The following is a 21,348-nucleotide window of genomic DNA, read 5'->3' as shown; positions in this document are numbered from 1 at the left end:
CGTTAATTAAAAAGTTCATAAATTTAGTCGGCAACCTGAAAATAAAATAATCAGGAAATAAAAGTTGGAAGTTTGCAGTCAGTTTCAGGCTCCGTTGTGTACCTTGTATGTGGAAATTGACTAGTGCTACAAAAGGAGGGTAAAGGACAGAAGACAGAGATGAGAGAAAGGTGAAAGAGGACCCAATGCCTTTGAGCTTAGAAAGTAGCACGTATGTGAGTGATGTTCTGTGCTCTGAGGTCTTACATCCTCCCCCTCTCTCCATGTATCACAGCTCTGCTTCAGACGGAGCGATTTTGTATAGATATTAAATTCTTTAATGTGTCAGGGCTTAAGCTACGTGTGAAGCTCTGTGATGGCAGATGGAAGCACTTCCCACTCATGGGGCTTCGGGTTTCAGAACTTTCTGCACCTCACACACACACACTTCCCATCTCGGTTTTCAAAGCTCCTTTAATTTTCCCCATCCCAAAAGAGCCACGGTATCTGCAAAGTAGACTCATATGTCACAGGCCCTAATGATTTATTCCGATGACAGATATCAGACTGAATCTATTTAAAATCCGACCCCTGTCATCTTTAACCACGGTTCTCACTCTTCCATACTTAAAAAGAACAGTATGAAAGAGTGACTCCTCGACTCTGCAACGCCCACAGAGAAACCCATGCGCTCCCCACATTGCTTTCATTTTGTATTTAACTTTATAGTGCACATATGTTAAGCTTCAGCATTTCATTTATTGTTTAGGCATTCCAAAGCAGCCAGTGTGTACTTTGGGGAAATGTTTTCTCCACAACATTCAAGCACACAAGAAATACACAGATGTGAACGTGTCTGTGGGATGGTGCTTATCTTTGTCAGACTTAAGGGCATTAGCTCAGATTTAAGACCATAACACCCTCTTTTGTTTTTCTCTGCCTGGTTCTTCTCTGCTGTTCTGTCTTATGAAGGAAAATGCCTGATCTTTAAGCGATAACTGTTCCTCATGGGAAGTGTGCCATTATCACACCTTTTCCTAAAATATCTTCCTCAGTTCAGGGAGAGGAGGCTGGAGGCTAACAGAAAAGATCTTCAGTGTTTGGGAATTTCCTACTTTTGTCCTACAGGGAAAAGATAGACAGAGAGCGATAAAGGGAGAGAATTTGTAATGGAATGGTTTCTCCAGGAAGTTTTTTTTTTTTTTTTTTTTTTTTGCAGCAGGTAAAACCCCAGTGTTAAGTGTGAAGAACTTTGAACCTCACCTTCATCTTATTGTCCATATGCCTACTGGCAATGGTATAATCCTGCATTTCCACAATCTTAGAACCACATTCCTAGGACCCTAGCTGTTTCATGACAGCGCCACCTACCAAATATAGTAACTGAAAAAAGTGCAACCATGTCAGTATTCCTATGAAATGCTAATAACTTATAGTTTTAACATTGTATCCCACCCAAATACTTACTTTTTGAAATGCAACCTGGTTGCTAAGAGGTTAGAGTAAAGGAATGGTCGTATTTGCCATTGTTCAGTGATTTTTTTACAGACAAAATCCAGCTGTTTCAATAAGAATACATGCAATCTGGAATTTATATGAGAACCAAACATTCTCCATGCATATTTTGCATTGGGTTCAAGCTGTTCATTGTGTTATTATGTTATTATTAAACCTGCTGGGTTAGAAAGTGACTAATGCGTGAACCCCCCCCCCCCCCCCACACACACACACACACACTGACATTTATAAGCAACCAAATGACTTCTGATTCCAGTTAAATTGCTTCAATAGTAAGTTATTTTATTTATTTCAATGAATGAATTCAGAACAAAGATTAATTCACAAGTAATAAACCAGTCATTAAATCTTTCATTTCAATCTCAGAGATGGATTCAGTTTCAGTTGATTCAGCTTTTATGTATTTTCTAACTATTTTCCTTGTATAAAAAGAGAGAGTAACTGGCAATATTGTATATTGTGTATATTATTGTTTATTGAAATATACTGAGTGTATAAACTTCTTTAACTAACAGTTTAATTTAAGGTCCAATTCTCCATATTAACAAACAAATAACTACAACTTCTGCCTCAATAAACTACTAATCTGTTTCTGTATTAATAGTTAGTAATTATTATTATTATTATTATTATTATTATTATTATCATTATTAAATAAACTTTCTATTCATTAAAGCATCCTGAAAAACATGTATTGGTTTCCACATAAAAATGAAAACACCACAACTGTTAACCAGTATCTGTTTGTACTCACATTTTGTTTTTGCATAGCAACATGTTCTAATGCCAACTCTATTGGAATTGACTGTGAATGTTAAGAAAACAAGAAATCTGCTAAGACAACCAGCATGTCATCATCCAAAAAAGCAACATATGCTGATCTTTTCAGCAGGGTAGGGTGTATGTAGACAGTATGCATTGAGGCAGCACTCTTGGTTTCGGAACAGAGCTATTTATTGTGTGTGTGCGCAGATGTGTGCAGATATCAAGCTTTCATGTGGGTGTAAATGGTTGCATTTGTTGTGAGTCAGTGTGTGTTCACGCTTTCCTCTAAAGGCTATCCCGAGACCTGAGGGAGAAGGAGGGGAACCGGTTGTCATGTCAACAACGATGCGAGTCCATACAGGAACAGCTGTTGGCGTGGCAACAGAAAGAGGAGGAGGTGGCCCGGAGACTAGAACGGGCAGAGGGCGAGATGAAGGACCTGAGAGTAGCCCGATCCACTTTACTGCAGGAGAGGTCTGTTGGACAAACACTCACTAGTCACACTCCACAGCAGGAGAGAATAACTAGTGTTGCTTGCTTTACACAAATACATGTGTATTTTTTTCTTTTTCTGTTGCATCCCTAAATCCCACCTGCTCCTCTAAATAGTCTGTCGGCATGTTGGGACCTGTAGGATATGACTCACTGTTTGCGAACCTGTTACCTCTCTATCTGTCTTCATTTACGATTGTAAAACAAACCACCAAAAGCGGTAACGCAGAAGCTGTGCTTCAACTAAAGCTGTGTGTTTCTGAGATATTACTAGGATTAAGGAGTTTTCTTAGGCATGACGTGAAGCATCACATAAATGCGTTTTTGCGTCGAAAATGTAAACTTAATTCAAATTAAAAGTTGAACTTATTTTAACTTGAGCACCACAAATTTAGAACACTGTGTCATGCGTGAGATGCCACAGGAGATGCGAGAGCACAACAGTGGAACACACCCAAAAAAATCTCCGGTTTGAATAACCCAGAATGCATTTTTGCATTCTACCATGCTGCTTTTCCTTAGTTTTTTCTATGCAAGTATGCCTTAGACAGATATGTTTGGCTGTTACATCGTGTCTTGTGCATTCTAAAATGCGGCACTCAAATTAAAAAGTTCAGCTTTGAAAATGTATTTAGAACACCAAATGCTAATATGAACATGTGTTTGTATTCCACCGCACTGCTTTTCCATTGATTTCTCTGTAAACATTAACTAGACTGACATGGAAAATGTGTCTTTCATTTTTTGCAGCTACTAACACATAACATGCCATTATAAATATGCAGTCAATATTTTTTTTTTTCATGTGTCTTTAGAAATTGCATTCTTTATTTGTTCTACTGCCCATTGTCTCAAGATGTTAAATGCAAAATAACGTTTTTTTTTTTTCTCCCTAGTGAAAAATAAATATAAAATGTATTTGTAAAACATTTATTTTATGCTAAAGTACACTACAAATGCATTAACATATTTATCTACTTAAAAAAAAAATACCCTGGATTTGAACTTTTGGATTACTAAACTGGTATATTTAAAGTCTGCTAAATTTAAACAACTAATTTTCTATTTAATGCACTTTAATTGTGCAGAAGTAGTGTTGAAGTATATTTCGTTGTACTAAAGTGGAACTATTGCAAGTATACTTAAGGTACGCTTTAATATCTTACATTAAAAAGGCCTTTATTGTTCAAAGATAATACAATCCTTGTTAAAAGTAACATTAAAACACATTTTGGGTTTAATCATTTGAAATATGCATTGTACACAACTAATGTTCCAAATAAAGTTGAATCATACTTTTTTATATCAGTAAGTCTTGAGCGATATGTTAGCAAATATATTAATTAGGGGTGTAATGGTACACATATTCGGAATTGGACTTAGAATGTGAAATCCTTGGGTACGGATCTCATGAAATACATGACTCACGGTGAAAGATAAGAGATCGAAAAAACAAGCTAAAACTGCATGAATGTGATCTGTTCATACTATCTGATAGGTTTAGATGTAGTGTGGATCTTATTATAAAACATCACGGGGCAATAGAGTTATAGTGCCAATTAATAGACATTTCAAGTCAGAACTGTGGTGACACGTACAAAACCACCATCACATAAAACACACCATATGTACATTGAGCTTTTCTGGGGAAGAAAAAAAACAAAAACACTTTTAGCTCCACTCAGTAGACATTTCACATCGAATATGTCACGAAATGTACATGGCGTAACGTATTTCGTGTTTTGCATTAAAAAAAAAAAAAAAAGTTTTCATCATGAGATGAGGTTATTATCACGGTCAGAAATGGGCAAGAAAATGACTAGCCAGCTCATTGGTCACTGCTGAGACCAACTAGACCTGTCACAACAACTGTTCAGTATCTTCAAAGATGTCTTTGCAAGCATGATTTTGCTTCATGAATGTTTACTAGTTTTATTTTACAGCATGCAGTGTTCTCTACTCAGTCCACCCCTGCCTGACATTCTTGTATATTAAAGCAAAGACTATATTACCTTTAGTTGTCAGGTGGTCATTTGGTCAAGTGCTATTAAACACCTTTCATTTCAGCCTAAGGCTAACACTTGATTTTCCAAAAATGTAGTGGTCTAGTCATTGAGCAGTCAAACCGATTTTCAGACGTGGGCTTTGTTAGGCAGGCTCATACTTGTGCTGCAGGTGAGGAGGAGTCAGAGGTCGCAGGTGTTTGAGTAATGAGATGGAAATGAGCATTTAAGCTGTCATCTTTTAAGGAATGAGGATGTCAGACTCAGCCCAAAAACAGAGCTTTATAGGATTGCACAAGGGGGAAATCCAGCTTGCCTTCAGAAACAGTAATAATCACAAATAATAGCAGTAAAAAGCAAGTCTAGATGTAGACAGGCATAATCATTACAGCTTTCCTTTTAGATTTTACATAAACTGACAGAAAAAAAATTGATTAAATTAATCAGTCAATCAATCTTCTAAAATATCACTTTTTAGGAGCAACACCAGCAGATTTTAGATTTCTTTTTTTTTTTTTTTTTTTTACGCAGTATGATGTAAATGTGTTTTTGTGTATATATATATAATAAAATAAATAAATCAGAAGAGTGGACTGTACGTTCAAACAATGAATAAACACATTGAAGAACTGCAAAGAAGTTATCAGAATGTCCTGACCGTGTGCTTGTACTGAGCATGCTGTTCTCCTTCAGAGGGACAAACGCTGAGCAAGCACACTAAAAGGCAAGTGATTTCTATTCTCACACACATTCACAGGCATACAATAACAGTGTCCTGCAGTAACCACGCTTTGCTTATTATCACAGTCCTGGCTTCTGCATTTCTATCGGCTAAAGCAGGAAAGATTCTGACCCCTGTTTTGCTCTACAGAGAACATTTTGTCCCCCAACTCTCTATAATCTCTTCCCACCAAACAGCTGCTGCTTCAGCCTTAGTATAACCACTGCATAATAAGAACAAACCCCTCTTTCATGTATCCGCCCAGATCACAATGACACTGGTGATGTTTTTAATAAACAGAGAGTAACACTTCACTAAGGTAGCTACTTTTTGTCTCCCACAAGGATGGCCCAGGGTCATACAACCACAGTCACTGAACCCCTGAAACCCCTTCACAATAGCTAACAAAAAACAGTACAAAGACTGAGAAAGGGAACATTAGGTTATTTTGGAGACAAAATGTTTTAAACCTTTGTTAAAAGAAAGAAAGAAAGAGAAAGCAGTTAATGGGCAGTTAAAAGGCCTATAATTGAAATTTAGCTGAAAGTATACTAAAGCAAATACTAGAGTATGCATACAGCTGAATATATAACCTTACTCTTCCTGAATTTTAGAGGAGCACTATACTCCCGTGCAAAGGCAAAAGACCTTAACGTCGAAAATAAGTTATTTATATTTCTTTGACATTCAAGAGATCTTTCATCTATGGAAGCATATAGGTGGCACTATTCAATTTGGGATGTAATATGCAAAATGATAATGCAATATGTAAAATGGCAATGCATTTCTGTATTTACATTTACATTTTCCAATACACTTGTGCAACGTTTGGTGAAAAATGAAAATGAAAATTAAATTATATAATTTTCATTTGCCATTTCATACACCAGTTTTAATATGTAACATGAATGCTAATTTTAATGCTTTATAAGTTGCAAAATTAAAATGTATTACAGACATGATTAGATATATATAACATGTTCAAGCAAAAGCTGTGGCAAAATTATCATTTAAATGCAATTTTTCTTAAATGCATTAACACTCACAGTCAAGACACTTACGATTGCATTTTCATTCAATGTGCCGCAATGAATGTAGCAAAATTCAATGTGCATATTGAAAATGCATTCCGAGCCGATCACGTCTCCGCCCCCTCACGCCATGTCAATCACTGCATAGGTCAGAGACTCAAATCTCAAGAAGAGGATTCAAGTGAGAGAACATGGACAAGACAGTTGTACGTGTACGTTTTCATCATTTCGGCTTCAATATTTCATTCGCACTTGTGGGCGGAGCTGAAACGCTGCTTTCATCTGATTGGTCGAATCGCTCCACCTTCAGCTCAGACTTTTCATTCTTTCAGGCTGAATACTAGTCAGTGCGAGCGAAGCACTGTAATGTCTGAAACCAACGCTCACTGTTAATTAGCATAATATTTTAATCAGTTGTAGCTGGCACATAATTCGTGCTGCTGCGACTTTCAAGAGACCCCGTTCAATTATTTCTAAGTTGTAGTATTGTATGAAAATTGTCCCACTTATAAAAACAGTGCAAATAGTTCTGTCTCCTTGGATAACAGTGAAGTGGATATAAATATAGTTACATTTATGAAATAAAATTAAATAGGATTTTTTGGAAAGGTAAGTCTGGCCAGTTTTACAGCAACAGACGAGTCTGAAGATCTGAGCTGAATTTGGTTTGCATACCATATTTAAAGCAAACCCGTTTTACTGTATTTTTTTTATTGTACTTTTCATTTAGTTGGTTATTTTATTTAGCTTAGTAATTTAATTTAGTTTTTATTTTGCCAGTGTTCTTTAATATGATATATTAAAATAATAATGAACATGCACAGTATAGTTACCATGGGTTTATCCTTTTTAGCTTCTTTTCCATCAACTGTTAAATATTTAAAATATGTATTGTGCATAAAAATTTAGATATTTTTCACATTGGTTTGAACAAACAAACAAAATAAATAAATAAACAGCCATTCATATGTTCATATTTGCAATGGAAAACAAAACAAATAAATAAAACAAATACTAATCTGAACCAAACCATGCCAGTCTAGTAAAGTTAGTTGTAAAATGTTTTATTTCTTTATTATTGTTCTTCTGCAGTTTATTCAAACCTAACACAACACAAATGTGATACAACATGACATTTTTCATAACTATGCAATTTTTTATTTATTTTACTTTTTATTTTTTTATTTAGTCTCATACTTGTGAGCAGTTACATACAGTATTTAGTATCTGTGACCTCATCCTCAACGCTGTGTTGAAAATGTAGACTTCTCTCAGAACTTTTATGGCATGTATTTTTTCTACTCCCTTCAAACTTCTTCCATTTTCAGAGCATTTGCTTTCTATCTGCCACTCTGATGATTTCCCATTGATTTGATTACACAAGTTCAGTGAAATGTGGACATTCCAGGCTGGGCTTGTTTAAAGGGATCATATGACATTGCTAAAAAGAACATTATATTGTGTATTTGGTATAATGCAATGCGTTTATGCGGTTTAAGGTAAAAAAAAACAAACAAAAAAACACAGACATTTTTTTTCCACATAATGTCCATTATTTTTGCTCCTCTATGCCCCGCCTTTCTAAAACTCGTCTATTTTTACAAAGCTCATCGTCCTGAAAAGCAAGGTGTACACTGTTTGGCCAGCTGTCCAGTGCGTTGTGATTGGCCAAATTCCTCTAGCGTGTGACGGAAATGTTACGCCCCGTGCGTTATAAACGAGGCATTTGTTGCATCCAGTGGGGACAAGTGCTACTCTACACTTCTCAAAACTCACGTTTGAATCATCAGTAGCAAATTCTTTAAATATGTAAATGTACTTACAGTCAGAAGCGACAGACCGTCATTACAAAGTTGGAACTGCCGCGACAGACACTGTCATTGTAGGCTGCTGTCACAGAAAACATCCTCAGTAAAATGCGATGCACACATCCCAATATTTGGGTTGAACTGTTCTGGAACAGTGTTGTAAATACAACTTAACCACTGATTTCTAGTTGTGTCCTCTTTTGGAAGAACAAACAAAGTAGTTTCTCCTTCACAATGAAACACACAGCGTCTTCACAACATGGCGGCGGCGAAAGCGAGAATAAAAGTTATGTCTTCTTTCTTTGCGTGAACAATTGAATGGTGTTATGGAAATCTTCCCACATCGTGACGTAGACTTGTGCGGTGTGTTAGAATGAGCTGTTTTAGGTAGGTGTGGGTTGACCCTTAACCTTTATGAAGAATATCTCTTTGGATTTGAGACTTTAGTTTTTGCAACTTTACAGGTCTTCTTTCTACACCAAGAGCTTGGAACACTCTAAAGAGAGGAGAATTTGAAATCACATCATATGACCCCTTTAACACTTGTATTTCTGAGAGCCACTTCCTCTAGACATCCCCATTATAGGCCAACTCTCTTGAGACCCATCACATAACTGCTGTCAGAGAGCTGCGTGTCTGTCAGTCCCCAACCTATCTAACATTAATAGTATGCCACCTCACGGCCTGTAAACCCATAGACCGGCAAGATGAAACGTTCCCTCTCTCTTTGGGTGAAAAAAAAAAAAGAATACGCATGGAATCTTTTGCACGCTCACTCTATTTTCTCCTCTGTGTGACTTCCTCTATCTCAGGGGAATTACAACAACCTCCATTAACACATAGGGTGTATCAAAGTTAATTTTAGCCTGTTATTCTCATTTAAGGTCTGAAATGTTCTGAATATCTTATTCAATACACACATTTAAACTAAGAGAGGTTAGGTCAGGATAGGTGGATGTAGGAATGCTGCTATGTGGCGATACGATTCAGTCGGTCTGTTTGGACTTTGATGTTTCTCCAGAGCTGTTTGTTTGTTTTGGTGAGTGTCTCAGTCTTCACCAATCTGTGATGGAGGTAGTCTGTCTACGAAGTCACAGTTTATGTCTCATGTGAGGAATGTTTGAGCCACAGAGGAATGTGCAGTAAAAATGGAATTTCTGGCAAGCTGTCTATCTGTCTGTCTAGTCACCAGCTTTTTTCATATCCTCGCTGTCTGTCTCGGCAAATAGCAGAAGTTCTTTTCAAAGGCTTTTGTTTAGATCCCGACAACAAGAAGTAGGTTTTGATGAGTCAAACCATAAAAAGAGCTTAACACTGATGACAAACAAGGAGAGAGAACTCTTGGAAGGTTTGTCTTTCAACCATGTTTACTGCATGTATGAATACTAATTATTTAGAAAATGTGTCATTAAAACAAATATATATATATATATATATATATATATATATATATATATATATATATATATATATATATATATATATATATATATATATATATATATAATGATTTAAAATAATTGCTTTCTGTTTAAAAAAACTTAATTTTCAGAATTACTCCTTCTTCAGTGTCACATAATCCTTCAAAAATCATTCTAATATGCTGATTTGCTGCACAAGAAAGATTATTGGTTTTTATCAGTGCAAAAAACAATTATACTGCTCAATATTTTTGTGAAAACTGTGATTTGTATTTATGTATTTATTAAAAATATTTCTGTCAAAGCTAAAAGATAACAATTTACCGCAAAAACAAAAAACAACAACAAAAAAAAACATTCTTGTTTTAGCAAGAACCAGAACTTTTTTTTTTTATCTGCCACTTACTTGTCAGCTTATGTTTATGTTTTATGAATGGCGTATTTGTCTTCAGCAAGGATTGATAGTTCTTGTGTTTTACTCATTACTGACTGTTTACCGTGTTTCAGAGCCCCTTCTCATTTCCTTTGTAATTTCTCTTTAGCCCTGAGGCTGCAGACTGACATCACTCATAGTTTTAAACAAGACTGTTTTATGACATGACAATTAACAAAAACAACAATTATGTTACCATAACAACTGGATCATAAAATATTCTTGCTCATAAATACGTCAGTACATGTGTCCCTGTGACTCTTTGAAATGTACAGCTAAGAAACCATACAGTATGTGCCAATGGCCTAATATTTGTTATCTGTCATATTGTGACACCTATCAATCACATTACGGTTTTAGAAAACTTGTGTCCTGGCAGGTATGACACCATGAGTCAAGATTGTGACGATGATGCTTACGTTTTACATTGTGTTTGAAAATATGCTCAATGACGTTAAAGCATTCACTTATACATTTATGTAATCCAGTATGTTGAGTTGACTTATATAGTCTTCTGTTGGTGTATTTAATGTAGTCTTTCTTTTCAAAGGGAGGAACTGAGGAGAACTCATGTGGGAGAATTGGAGAGACTGGAGGAGAGCTTTAGAATGAGGCTGAAAGCTGCAAAGGAGCAGAGTTCAAAGGTCAGGTCACAAAATACAAATAACAACCTTTTAAATTGATAAAAAAAATTGCAAATTGTCTCTCATAATAATTACATTTTTAGATCTTTTGATATTTTGTTATCTAATGCAATGATTTTCATGGCTTTAAGGCCAAATGTATTTAAATATGTACTTTATTCCCTTTAACCACTGAAAAGACAAATATAGTGTTTCTATTTGGCCAATAGCGTCACTATCCCAGAGAACCAGCAGCGCATTTTCTTTCTTTCCCTTCTGTCTGAAGTAGTTCTTTTTTTGTTTTTATTATTTGAAATACATTTATATTTTTTTGTGGGCTGAGGTCTGCCCTCAGCACGCTAGTATTAAGAGGAATGCCGTTTGATTTAGTGCAAATTATATTTAAGACCCGCCGGTTTCCTGGCATTAACACAGACATGCATCCAAGTCTAGGTGGAAGTGGTCTTTTACTGTTCAACACACACACAAACACAAATTCTCTCTTCATCACACACACTAAGATGCTCTCTCTCTCTCTATCTTTCTCTCTCTAACCACACACTCTGACACAAACCCTGCTGTGTTCTCTCACACGCACTCTGTCTGCACTCTGGTCTCTATGAAAAACATGGTGGCCTTGGTCATGCCCGACTTAAAATACATGGCATGCCACCATCCCCTTCTTTGTTGTTTGTAATTGCTCAAACCATTTTATTCAACTGCTGACAGTTCAATATTTCACAACACACACACAAAAAAAAAAAATGGTGAAAAATCTCAGACTTTGATATGACAGCATGCAGTTACAGAAAACTGCACAAACAGCTTTATTTGCTTTTTCCTCCAACACCAGGCCTAAATTAACCAAAATTAAAACAGATGAATGTATCTCATAGCCATTCTGTCCTGTTAGCTGTTTTACTGTGTAATTTTTAAATGACAAATTAATATTGTTATGCAAGAAAATTCATTCAACATTAATAGCGGCAAGTGTGATGCAAGTGTGCAACTGTTAAGGGGATTTGCATGGGCCTTCCTATTTGGTTATGTATTATGGTGTAGTTTTTATTTTATTTTTTTCATTTTATACAGTATTCAGTAGGCTGAATATCAGTTTATTCTTTAAGCGCACAAACAACAATCTGATACTCGGTAGTTTTTTTTTTTTACTTTATTTGACCTCCCTTATTTAACCCTTATTTGTGTGCATACAGATGGAGGCTTTTCTCCAGCAGAAACAGGCTGAGCAAGACAAACAGCTGAAACAGCAAGAGATGGAGTTAAGAAAAGAAGCTGATATTGAACTAGACATCGAAAGACAAAAAAACCTGGAGCTGATTAACAAATACCAGAGTGAAAAACAGCAACTACAAAACAAGGTACAAATGACTGACCATGTGACATCTACATGTCTTGATCATGGACTGCTGCTCATCAGAGTAACGAAGCAGTTTTGCTTTTAAATATTGCTAATATTTGAAAAAACCTTTGCTTAGATCAGATTAGAATTATAAGCAAAATGCAGAGAGTCATTTTATGAAAAAATAAAAATATATAAATACTATAAATTATCACAAAGTCAGTAAGTTCTTGCTAACTAGGTAAGCTTCATGCATAATAATTATGATGTGTATTTTCAGATGACTTCTTTATAAGAAAATATGTATTGTATTTGTAATGTAAAGACAAACATGTCTGACTTTCTTGGAGGGCCCCAACATGAGACTCGAACCGCTCTCAGTTTCCCACTGAACTAATTAATTAACCCTCTGATGCATAAATTATTAAACCACAAAGGAAAATATATTGTATCTTAGTTTCTTTTTACATTAAAACAAGAATTATCAATAGTCAGAGATAATTTGTCATTGACTTACATAATTAGATTTAGTCCATTATTCATCCTACAGCACTACAGCCCCCCAACCCCAACACACACACACACACACACACACAGAGTCCCATGTGTCTGTTTCCAAGTGTCTCTCAGAGAGTGTTTGGTTTTTGGCTCACACCTCTCCTTTGTTCATGGCCATAAATGATGTCTGATTACTGTCTGTCCGGTGGAGCCTGATACCCAGTGTGTGTATGTGCGTGTGAGTTTGGCCGGAGTAAGATTGGTGGAGGCAGGTCTACTGGTCCAGAAGTGATGTTGAGAGGTTTTGTCTGTCTGCATGCCACAGACGAGGGGTTACTGGGCATGGCCGAAATGGGGAGGAGATTTGGGAGCAAAGGGGTTAAGGGCAAGTTGATGTGATGCCCAAATATCTACTGTATATATGCACTAGGGGCCAAAAGTTGGAATAATTACAGTTTTTTTATTTTATGTTTTTGAAAGAAATTTCTTATTCTCACTATGGTTACATTTATTTGATTTACAATACATTAAAACAGTAATATTGTCAAATATCACAGTTTAAAAACGGTATTGTTTTTCTATTTACTTCTATTTTCCTATTACTCCAGTCTTCAGTGTAAAATAATTCTATGGAAATCCTTCTAATACAGTCATTAGGTGTTCATTATCGATTATAATTGGTGCTCAGTTATTAATAGTGGTTCTTATTATAATCATTGTTAAAAAAACATTTTTATTTTTGTGGAAACTGAGATCATTGTTTTTCAAGAAACTTTGATAAAAAGAAGGTTCAAAAGAACAGAATTATTTAAAATATTAATATTTTCTAATGTTATTAATTTCCTCACTGTAATTTCTATTTAATTAAATGTGTCATTGTTCAATTAAAAAAAAGATAAGAATAATAGTCATCAGCACAAAGTTGTTTGGTGTCTGCGTGTGCTTTTCTTTTCCAAAGTATATTTGCATGCCTGTCTATCTCTCCTTCTCTCTTTTGCTCTAGATTCCTGCTCTCATTCATTCAGCCGTGCAGGGGCTCCAGGAGGAGTTGGCAGTTCTGCAGGAACAGATTAAAGAGCAGGAGAAAGAGATGAAGCAGTTTTGTGAGAGCGCCTCCCAGAGGCAGCATCAGCTCCTGGAAGAGCGGAGGACAGGAGAGGCACAGCTGCAGTCGGCCCTGCAGGAACTGCGGCAGAAGACACAGGAGTTAAACCAGGTTCAGAGTAACATACAGCAGCTCAAAGAAGAGAGCGCCACCCTACAGGAAGAGGTGAGGCACATATTTACCCCTCCGTTCATTTACAGGTGGGAGTTTTAGAAGGGTAATTGACACACAAATTGGCCATAGCCTGTCAGTCCAGATTTAACTGACTGCATATTTATACAATTTCTTATAGGAAGAGCTAGCTGCTAGAGATACCACAGTGTTCATGTATATAGTCTTTAGTTTGGGTATACATTTAAGAATGCATGCTGGGAGCGTAATTTCATTTAAATGTAAAACCAGAGGTCAAATGTAAGAAAAATAAATACTTTAAAGATTCAGATCAAACAAACTTTAATATTACATAAAGATAACCCAAGTACATAAAATAAATAAATATTGAAATAATGATTTAAGTTATCAAGGGCAAAGAAAGAGGTTCAAACCTACCTGGCCCTATGTGAAAAAGTAATTACCCCCTAAATCTAATAACTGGTTGTGCCACCCTTTGCATCAATAACTGCAATCAAGAATTTGCGATAATTAGCAAGGAGTCTTTCACATCGCTGTGGATGAATTTTGGCCCACTCTTCTTCGCTGAATTGTTTTCATTCAGCCACATTGGAGGGTTTTCGAGCATGAAAGGACTGTTTAAGGTCATGCCACAGCATCTCAATTGCATTTAAGTCCAGACTTTGACCTGGCCAATCTAAAACCTGATTTTTGTTTTGTTTTTCTTGAGCCATTCAGAGGTGGACTTGCTGGTATGTGTGGAATCATTGTCCTGCTGCATAATCCAAGTGCACTTGAGCTTGAGGTCACAAACTGACGGCTGGACATTCTCACAAAAGCCTTTGCGTTCTTTCTGGTCAGCAATGGCTTTTGGCTCAGAACTCTCCCATGGATGCCGTTTTTGCCCAGTCTCTTTCTTATTGTTGAATCACGAACACTGAACTTAATTGAGGCAAGCGAGGCCTGAAGTTCTTTAGATGCTGTTCCGGGTTCTTTTATGACCTCCTGGATGAGTCGTCATTGCGCTTTTGGAGTGATCTTGGTAGGCCGGCCACTTCTGGGAAGGTTCACCACTGTTCCAAGTTTTCTCCATTTGTGGATAATGGCTCTGACCGTAATTCGCTGGAGTCCCAAAGCTTTAGAAATGGCTTTATAACCCATTCCAGACTGATACATGTTCTTGAATTTCTTTAGATCACGGCATGACGTGTTGCTTGTTAAGCATGCTTCACGTTGTCAGACAGGTTCTTGTTAAGTGATTTCTTGATTGAACCGGTCTGACAGTAATCAGGCCTGGGTGTGGCTAGTGAAATTTAACGCTGCTTTCTAAAATAATGTTCTTTCATGATTTAACAGTAGGGGACAATTTTTTTTTTTTTTCACGTAGGTCCAGAAAAAGGTTTGGACTGTTCATCATTTTAAAAACTGCATTTTGTATTCGCTTGCATTATCTTTGTGTAATAGTAACATTTGTTTGATGATCTGAATCTCTTAAGTGTGACAAATGCAAATATAAAAAGAAGAAAACAAAAAAGGAGGGGGCTTCACAGCACTGTATATAGTGTGTGTCTTGGAGTTTTTATTATTTTATATGTTTAATAGTTGAGCATGAATCTAAGTTTTTTGTAATCTTTTAGTTTTTTTTTTTTTATTTGTATTTGATAAACTAGGCTACATTGAACCACAATTGTTTTGGTTGTATTGATCTGTTTTTTATATGGCTTTTTACTGACCTCTAGAGGAAAAAAAGGAAAGTTCAAGAGGTCTGACAATTTAAACACTGCTTGCACAAAGCAGACAATTGGTAATGAAGGCTAATAACAAAGGGTCATACTAACAAAACCATCACTCATGTGCTTAGACAGCTGATAAACCTGACATTTATATCACAGTGCAAAGATTTCGACAGACAGTGTAGTAGCTCACTCCTAAAGCATGCAGAGGTGAGACATCAACAATCGTGACCAACATCAGGATTCATATTAACAACTGAAATGACTGGCACACAGACCTTACCCAAGTCAGAGAAGAGAACAAGAATAAATATACCAAAATAAGAAACAGCAGAGGTGGCATGTGCCTGCGTGAGAGTGTGGGAGAGATGAGTGAATCATTCTAGTCAGAGACGAGTATTTGGGGCAGTACTCTGTTGACACGCATGCCTGAGTCTCCAGGGGGCAGTCTGTGGTTTCAGTCACGACACTCTTGTCAGTTCTCCCACTCCAAAAGCCCTTTCCTCCACCCCTCAGGGTCCGCCATCCACCCCCACCCTCCTCGGCCCACTCCTCTCTCTCTCTCTCTCTCTCCTCCGTGTCTCACCAGTTCATCTAGTTCAAGGTGCCGTGACGTGAATTTCACAGCTGACATATTCTTTTATGCCGGCCCCAGAGCGCAGCGTCTCTCTCGCTCTCATCTCCCTCCCCACTTTCAAAGCAAATGGCTTTCTTTTGTGGGAGGATTTCGCTGCATTTTAAGAATCCATTAAAGCTATCTTAGATCTAACTGTGATATAAAATCGATACCTAAGGGCATTTAACGCTTCACCTTTTATAAGAAGCACCTTCTTGATGTTCTTTTCTCTTCCTCCCCCTCTTGCGCTCTCGTTTTCTCTCTGCCTTTTCATTTTGTCTTTGAACTTTATACCTGCTCTCTTCAGAGGCACGTGAGATATTTTCCAACTGTATGAGGATTTTTGAATTTGCAGGTTCAAGAGCAAGTATGAGAAACTATAGATTAAATGTGCTGCCTACCTAGTCGGTATTTTAAGACATTATAAATGCAGACTTGCCGCAAAAGCTGGTCTAAAATATTCCCTTCAAAGAGACCTATTTTTTGTTCAATTTAAAGGCAAGCATAATGTTTTATGCTTAGCAAATAAGCCAATCTTAGTGATGAGAGAAACAGTTTATTCAAGATGGCAGATGAGTCTTAAGAAATGTGATTAAAATTAGACTTGATTAAATTATTTTATTGCCCAAAAGCTTCATATAAATAAACAAATCTAATTAAAAAGTGAAATATTCATTTAAAAGGTAAATATTCATTTTCCAGGCTTATAATCAAGTGCTATAATCAGGTCCCCAGTGCATCTACCAACTAAGGAAACGTGAAAAAGATTAACCCAGTCACTGGTAATGGTAAGCCATTTTCTGGAAGTGTCTGAAAAATGAGCGCGCCTGATTTCACTCCCCTATAGTGACATTGCAAAGGGATTTGATTATAATATTACCGCCCCTTAATCTGTAAGTATCCACCCCCAGCACCATCATTTTGATTTCACAAGCGACAACAGTGTACCAGTTCTAATGATATGGCGAGAGTTTGGCTGCACAGACGAGCACAGAACACTATTCCCAGTCCCAGCCTCAGAGACAAGAGAGCAGTGGATTTAATGATTTATTTACTGTATATTGCTGCTGCCACAAAGATCTAAAATAAACATGCAATTTATTTCCCAGCAGTTTACGTGCACAGACCGTGCACAGACCGTCATTTATAGATAAATTGTTTTTCTAACTCGTGTGTGTTTTTAACGTAAATTTGTGTGTGAATGAGAACTTAGTTTAGAAGTCGCATGTTGTGACAGCCACTTTCTGTATGTGCGTTTCGGATGTGTACACTAGAGGCTGACATTCCTGTGGGTTGGAAAAAAAATCACTATTAATTACATTGGGAAGGAACAGGAAGAAATAGTTTTTTATAATAGATTTAATAGATTTTTATTCAACTACAGTGGGCATGCTGTGATCTGCACTGTATTTTTCTTTTTCTTTTTTCTTTTACTGTAACTGACAGTTTCCGGTCAAAAAACAATACAAAACACAACACAACACGGGCGTGGGAGGGAATAGGAGTCATACTTTTGAAATAGGGACAGGATTTTCTCCCAGTTTTTTTGTGGGATTGGGAAGGGATGGGATTTATTTTTTAAGTCATGTTATTGTTGTTTCTACATTGATTTGATTGTATGTGGAATTATTGCAATATAAATGTAGATTTTAAAATTTGTTAGGTGGGATTAATCACAAATATTGACGTTTTCTGAATAAAATCACAATTATTTTAATTTAATTTACTGACATATTCATTTGACAAATATACATACAGGTTCTTCTCAATAAATTAGAATGTCGAGGAAAAGTTCATTTCAGTAATTCATCTCAAATTATAAAACTAATTTTTTTTTAAATAAATTCCATGCACGCAGACTGAAGTAGTTTAAGTATTTGGTTATTTTGATTGTGATTATTTTGGCTTACATTTAACAAAAACCCACCAATTCACTATCTCAACAAATTAGAATACTTCATAAAACAAATAATAATTATAATAATAATAATAATAATAATAATAATAAAAACATTTAGTGAAATGTTTGCCTTCTGGAAATTATGTTAATTTACAGTACATGTACTCAATACTTGTTAAGGGCTCCTTTTGCTTTAATTACAGCCTCAATTCAGCGTGGCAGGGAGGTGATCAGTTTGTGGGCACTGCTGAGGTGGTATGGAAGCCCAGGTTTCTTTGACAGTGGCTTTTAGCTCATCTGCATTGTTTGGTCTGTTGTTTCTCATTTTCCTCTTGACAATACCCCATCGATTCTCTATTCTCTATCGTCTTGTGAGTTTACTGGCCAGTCACCAGTTTAACCAACTTTTGCTGCTTTTGGCAGTGTGGGTAGGTGCCAAATCCTGCTGGAAAATGAAATCAGCACCTTCAAAAAGCTGGTCAGCAGAAGGAAGCAAGAAGTGCTCCAAAATGTATTGGTAAACGAGTACAGTGACTTTGGTTTTCAAAAAACACAATGGACATACACCAGCAGATGACATTGCACCCCAAATCATCACAGACTGTGGAAACTTAACACTGGACTTCAAGTGACTTGGGCTATGAGCTTCTTCTCCCTTCCTCCAGACTCTAGGACCTTGGTTTCCAAATGAAATACAAAACTTGCTATCATCTGAAAAAAGGACTTTGGACCAATGGCAACAGTCCAGTTCTTCTTCTCCCTAGGCCAGGTAAGACATCCCTGGAGTGGCTTAACAAAAGGAATATGACAACTGTAGCCAAATTCCTTAACACTTCTGTGTGGTGACTCTTAATGTCTTGACCCCAGTCTCAGTGCATTCCTTGTGAAGTTCACTAAAATTATTGAATCCAGTTTGCTTGACAATCCTCACAAGGCTGTGGTTCTCTCAGTTGGTTGTGCATCTTTTTCTTTCACACTTTTTCGTTCCACTCAACTTTCTGTTAACATGCTTGGATACAGCACTCTGTGAACACCTAGTTTTTTGCTAATTTTGTGACTAAGACTCCTTGTGAAGGGTGTCAATGATTGTCAGATACCTTTTTTGAAGGCTCAGGAAACCTTTGCAGGTGTTTTGAGTTGATAAGCTAATTGGCATGTCATCATATTCTAATTTGTTGAGATGGTGAATTGGTGGGGTTTTGTTAAATGTGAGCCAAAATCATCACAATTAAAAGAACCAAAGACTTAGACTTCTTCAGTCTGTGTGCATTGAATTTAATACATGAGATTCACAATTTGAGTTGAATTACTGAAAGAAATGAACATTTCCTCAGCATTCTAATTTACTGAAAAGCACCTGTATGTATATATATATATACCTTTAACCAAAGACTGAAATTAACACTTGCCAAGCACCAAATGAGAGTAAAAATCGGCTTTGGCAAGTATATGTAACAGTGGCAGTCACCAGTTGGCTGGTAAAACTTTTTTTGAAGAGTTGCTGTGTCTGATGTAAGCAAATAAAATAATATTTTCTGCTGAAAAGACCATAGTGATTAGCTGTACTGTCATATTAAAGGGATAGTTCACCCAAAAATTAAAATTGGATGTTTATCTGCTTACACCCAGGGCATCCAAGATGTAGGTGACTTTGTTTCTTCAGTAGAACACAAACCAAGATTTTTAGACGAAACCGTTTAAGTCTATCAGTCGTATAATGAAAGTGCAGGGGGAATCACGGCTAAAATATAAAAAAAAATAATAATAAAAAAGTCAGTTATTGTTACATATAATTTTGTGCCATGCAGTTGATAAATTACACCGAAATAGGCTAATGTGACTGCTGTGTGCAATTTCAAGTTTTATGAAACTTAAATTTTCTTTACTACATTGCAAACTACATTGCATTTCCTCCCCTTTATTTCAGGACAATATGCTGCTGTTCATTATTTTAAAGTGAAAAAATGGAGAAAGAGTGGCGTAATGCATAAAAACGTGTTTTAAAAAGACCAAACACGTAAACATTTTTAATAAAGCATTCTACTCACAGAAAAGCAGGTTATGGGAGGAAAATGCTTAACGTGTAATTAAACGTTGCATTCGTATTCTGGGTCAATTTCTGCTTGTCTGTGTATTCCATTATAGGATGGTTTATAAAATTATTTTTTTTACTGAGTTTGGTCTTTTTAAAACACTTTTAATGCATTAAGCCACGTACTTTCACGTTAAGCATTTTAGAATGTCCCAATGATTAATTTCTGAATTCGACTGCAGAAGATTAAACTTTGGGTTTGTAAATCTGCACAGCGTTTTTATCTGTTTAAACAACATTCTCCATCCTACACCAACTAAGCACACATTTCCTATCATGTAGGTCTTTTAAAGTCGATCAAAACAATCAGAGTAGGTATGGGGCGGGGCGACACGTGCAGCTCCTCCCCAGATGCAGCACCGCCTTGATCTGCAAGTTGCAGCTGGGTGTACTTTGATTGATTTGCCCGTTGCAGAATATGTATATATATATTTTTTTTACTTAAAAAAAAAACATCCTGGGTTGTTATTGCTGTATGTTTGCTGCATTTGACTGAATCTGGACAGACAGTATATCCCTATACACTTCAGAATTCTTCCGGGTGATTCTGTCTTCTGTCACGTCATCAATAAACACCAGTAACTGAGTGCCACTGGAAGCCATGCATGTTCATGCCATCACGCTGCTCCACCCTCCACCATGTTTCTCAGATTATGTTGCAGTTTGGATCATGAGCTGTTCCAAGCCTTCTCAATATGTTTTTCTTCCCATCATTCTGGTACAGGTTGATCTTAATTTCAGCCTTCTAAAGAATGTTTGTCAATAAGTGGTCTGGTTTTTAGATGTTTTTGTCAAAGTTTAATCTGGCCTCGTTTGCACCTTGTGGTGAACCCTCTGTATTTGTTCTCACAAAGTCTTCTCTTGAATGTAGACTTTAACATTTACACAACAACCTCCTGGAGAGTGTTCTTCACTTGGCTTGATGTTGTGAAAAGGTTTTTCTTTACCATGGAGAGGATCATCTGATCATCCACCACTGTTGTCTTCTGTGGACTTCAAGGCCTTTTTATGTTGTTCATTTCTTTTGTACCAAACTGTTGATTTGGCCACCCCTAATGTTCCTGCTATTTCTCTGGTGATTTTTTTTTTGGTTTTTAAGACTAACAATTGTTTGTTTCACCTGCATGGAGAGCTCTTTT

The 21,348-nt window shown here is 36.6% G+C and overlaps 1 protein-coding gene across 2 annotated transcripts in view; it reads left to right on the top strand.

Moving 5' to 3' along the window:
• Positions 1 to 21,348, top strand: part of lekr1 (leucine, glutamate and lysine rich 1) — a 113,893-nt gene that overhangs the window by 87,410 nt on the left and 5,135 nt on the right. For both annotated transcript variants that reach the window (XM_052582699.1, XM_052582701.1), the window contains 4 exons: positions 2,554 to 2,736; positions 10,722 to 10,815; positions 12,009 to 12,173; positions 13,656 to 13,922. In XM_052582699.1, the coding sequence (XP_052438659.1) occupies positions 2,554 to 2,736; positions 10,722 to 10,815; positions 12,009 to 12,173; positions 13,656 to 13,922 (709 nt within the window). The remainder of the gene's footprint in view (positions 1 to 2,553; positions 2,737 to 10,721; positions 10,816 to 12,008; positions 12,174 to 13,655; positions 13,923 to 21,348) is intronic.

The sequence above is a fragment of the Carassius gibelio genome, chromosome B18 (genome assembly GCF_023724105.1).
Source record: "Carassius gibelio isolate Cgi1373 ecotype wild population from Czech Republic chromosome B18, carGib1.2-hapl.c, whole genome shotgun sequence".
Classification (NCBI taxonomy): domain Eukaryota; kingdom Metazoa; phylum Chordata; class Actinopteri; order Cypriniformes; family Cyprinidae; genus Carassius; species Carassius gibelio.
Note: the sequence above shows the minus strand (reverse complement) of the source record. Positions and strands in the feature narration are given on the sequence as shown.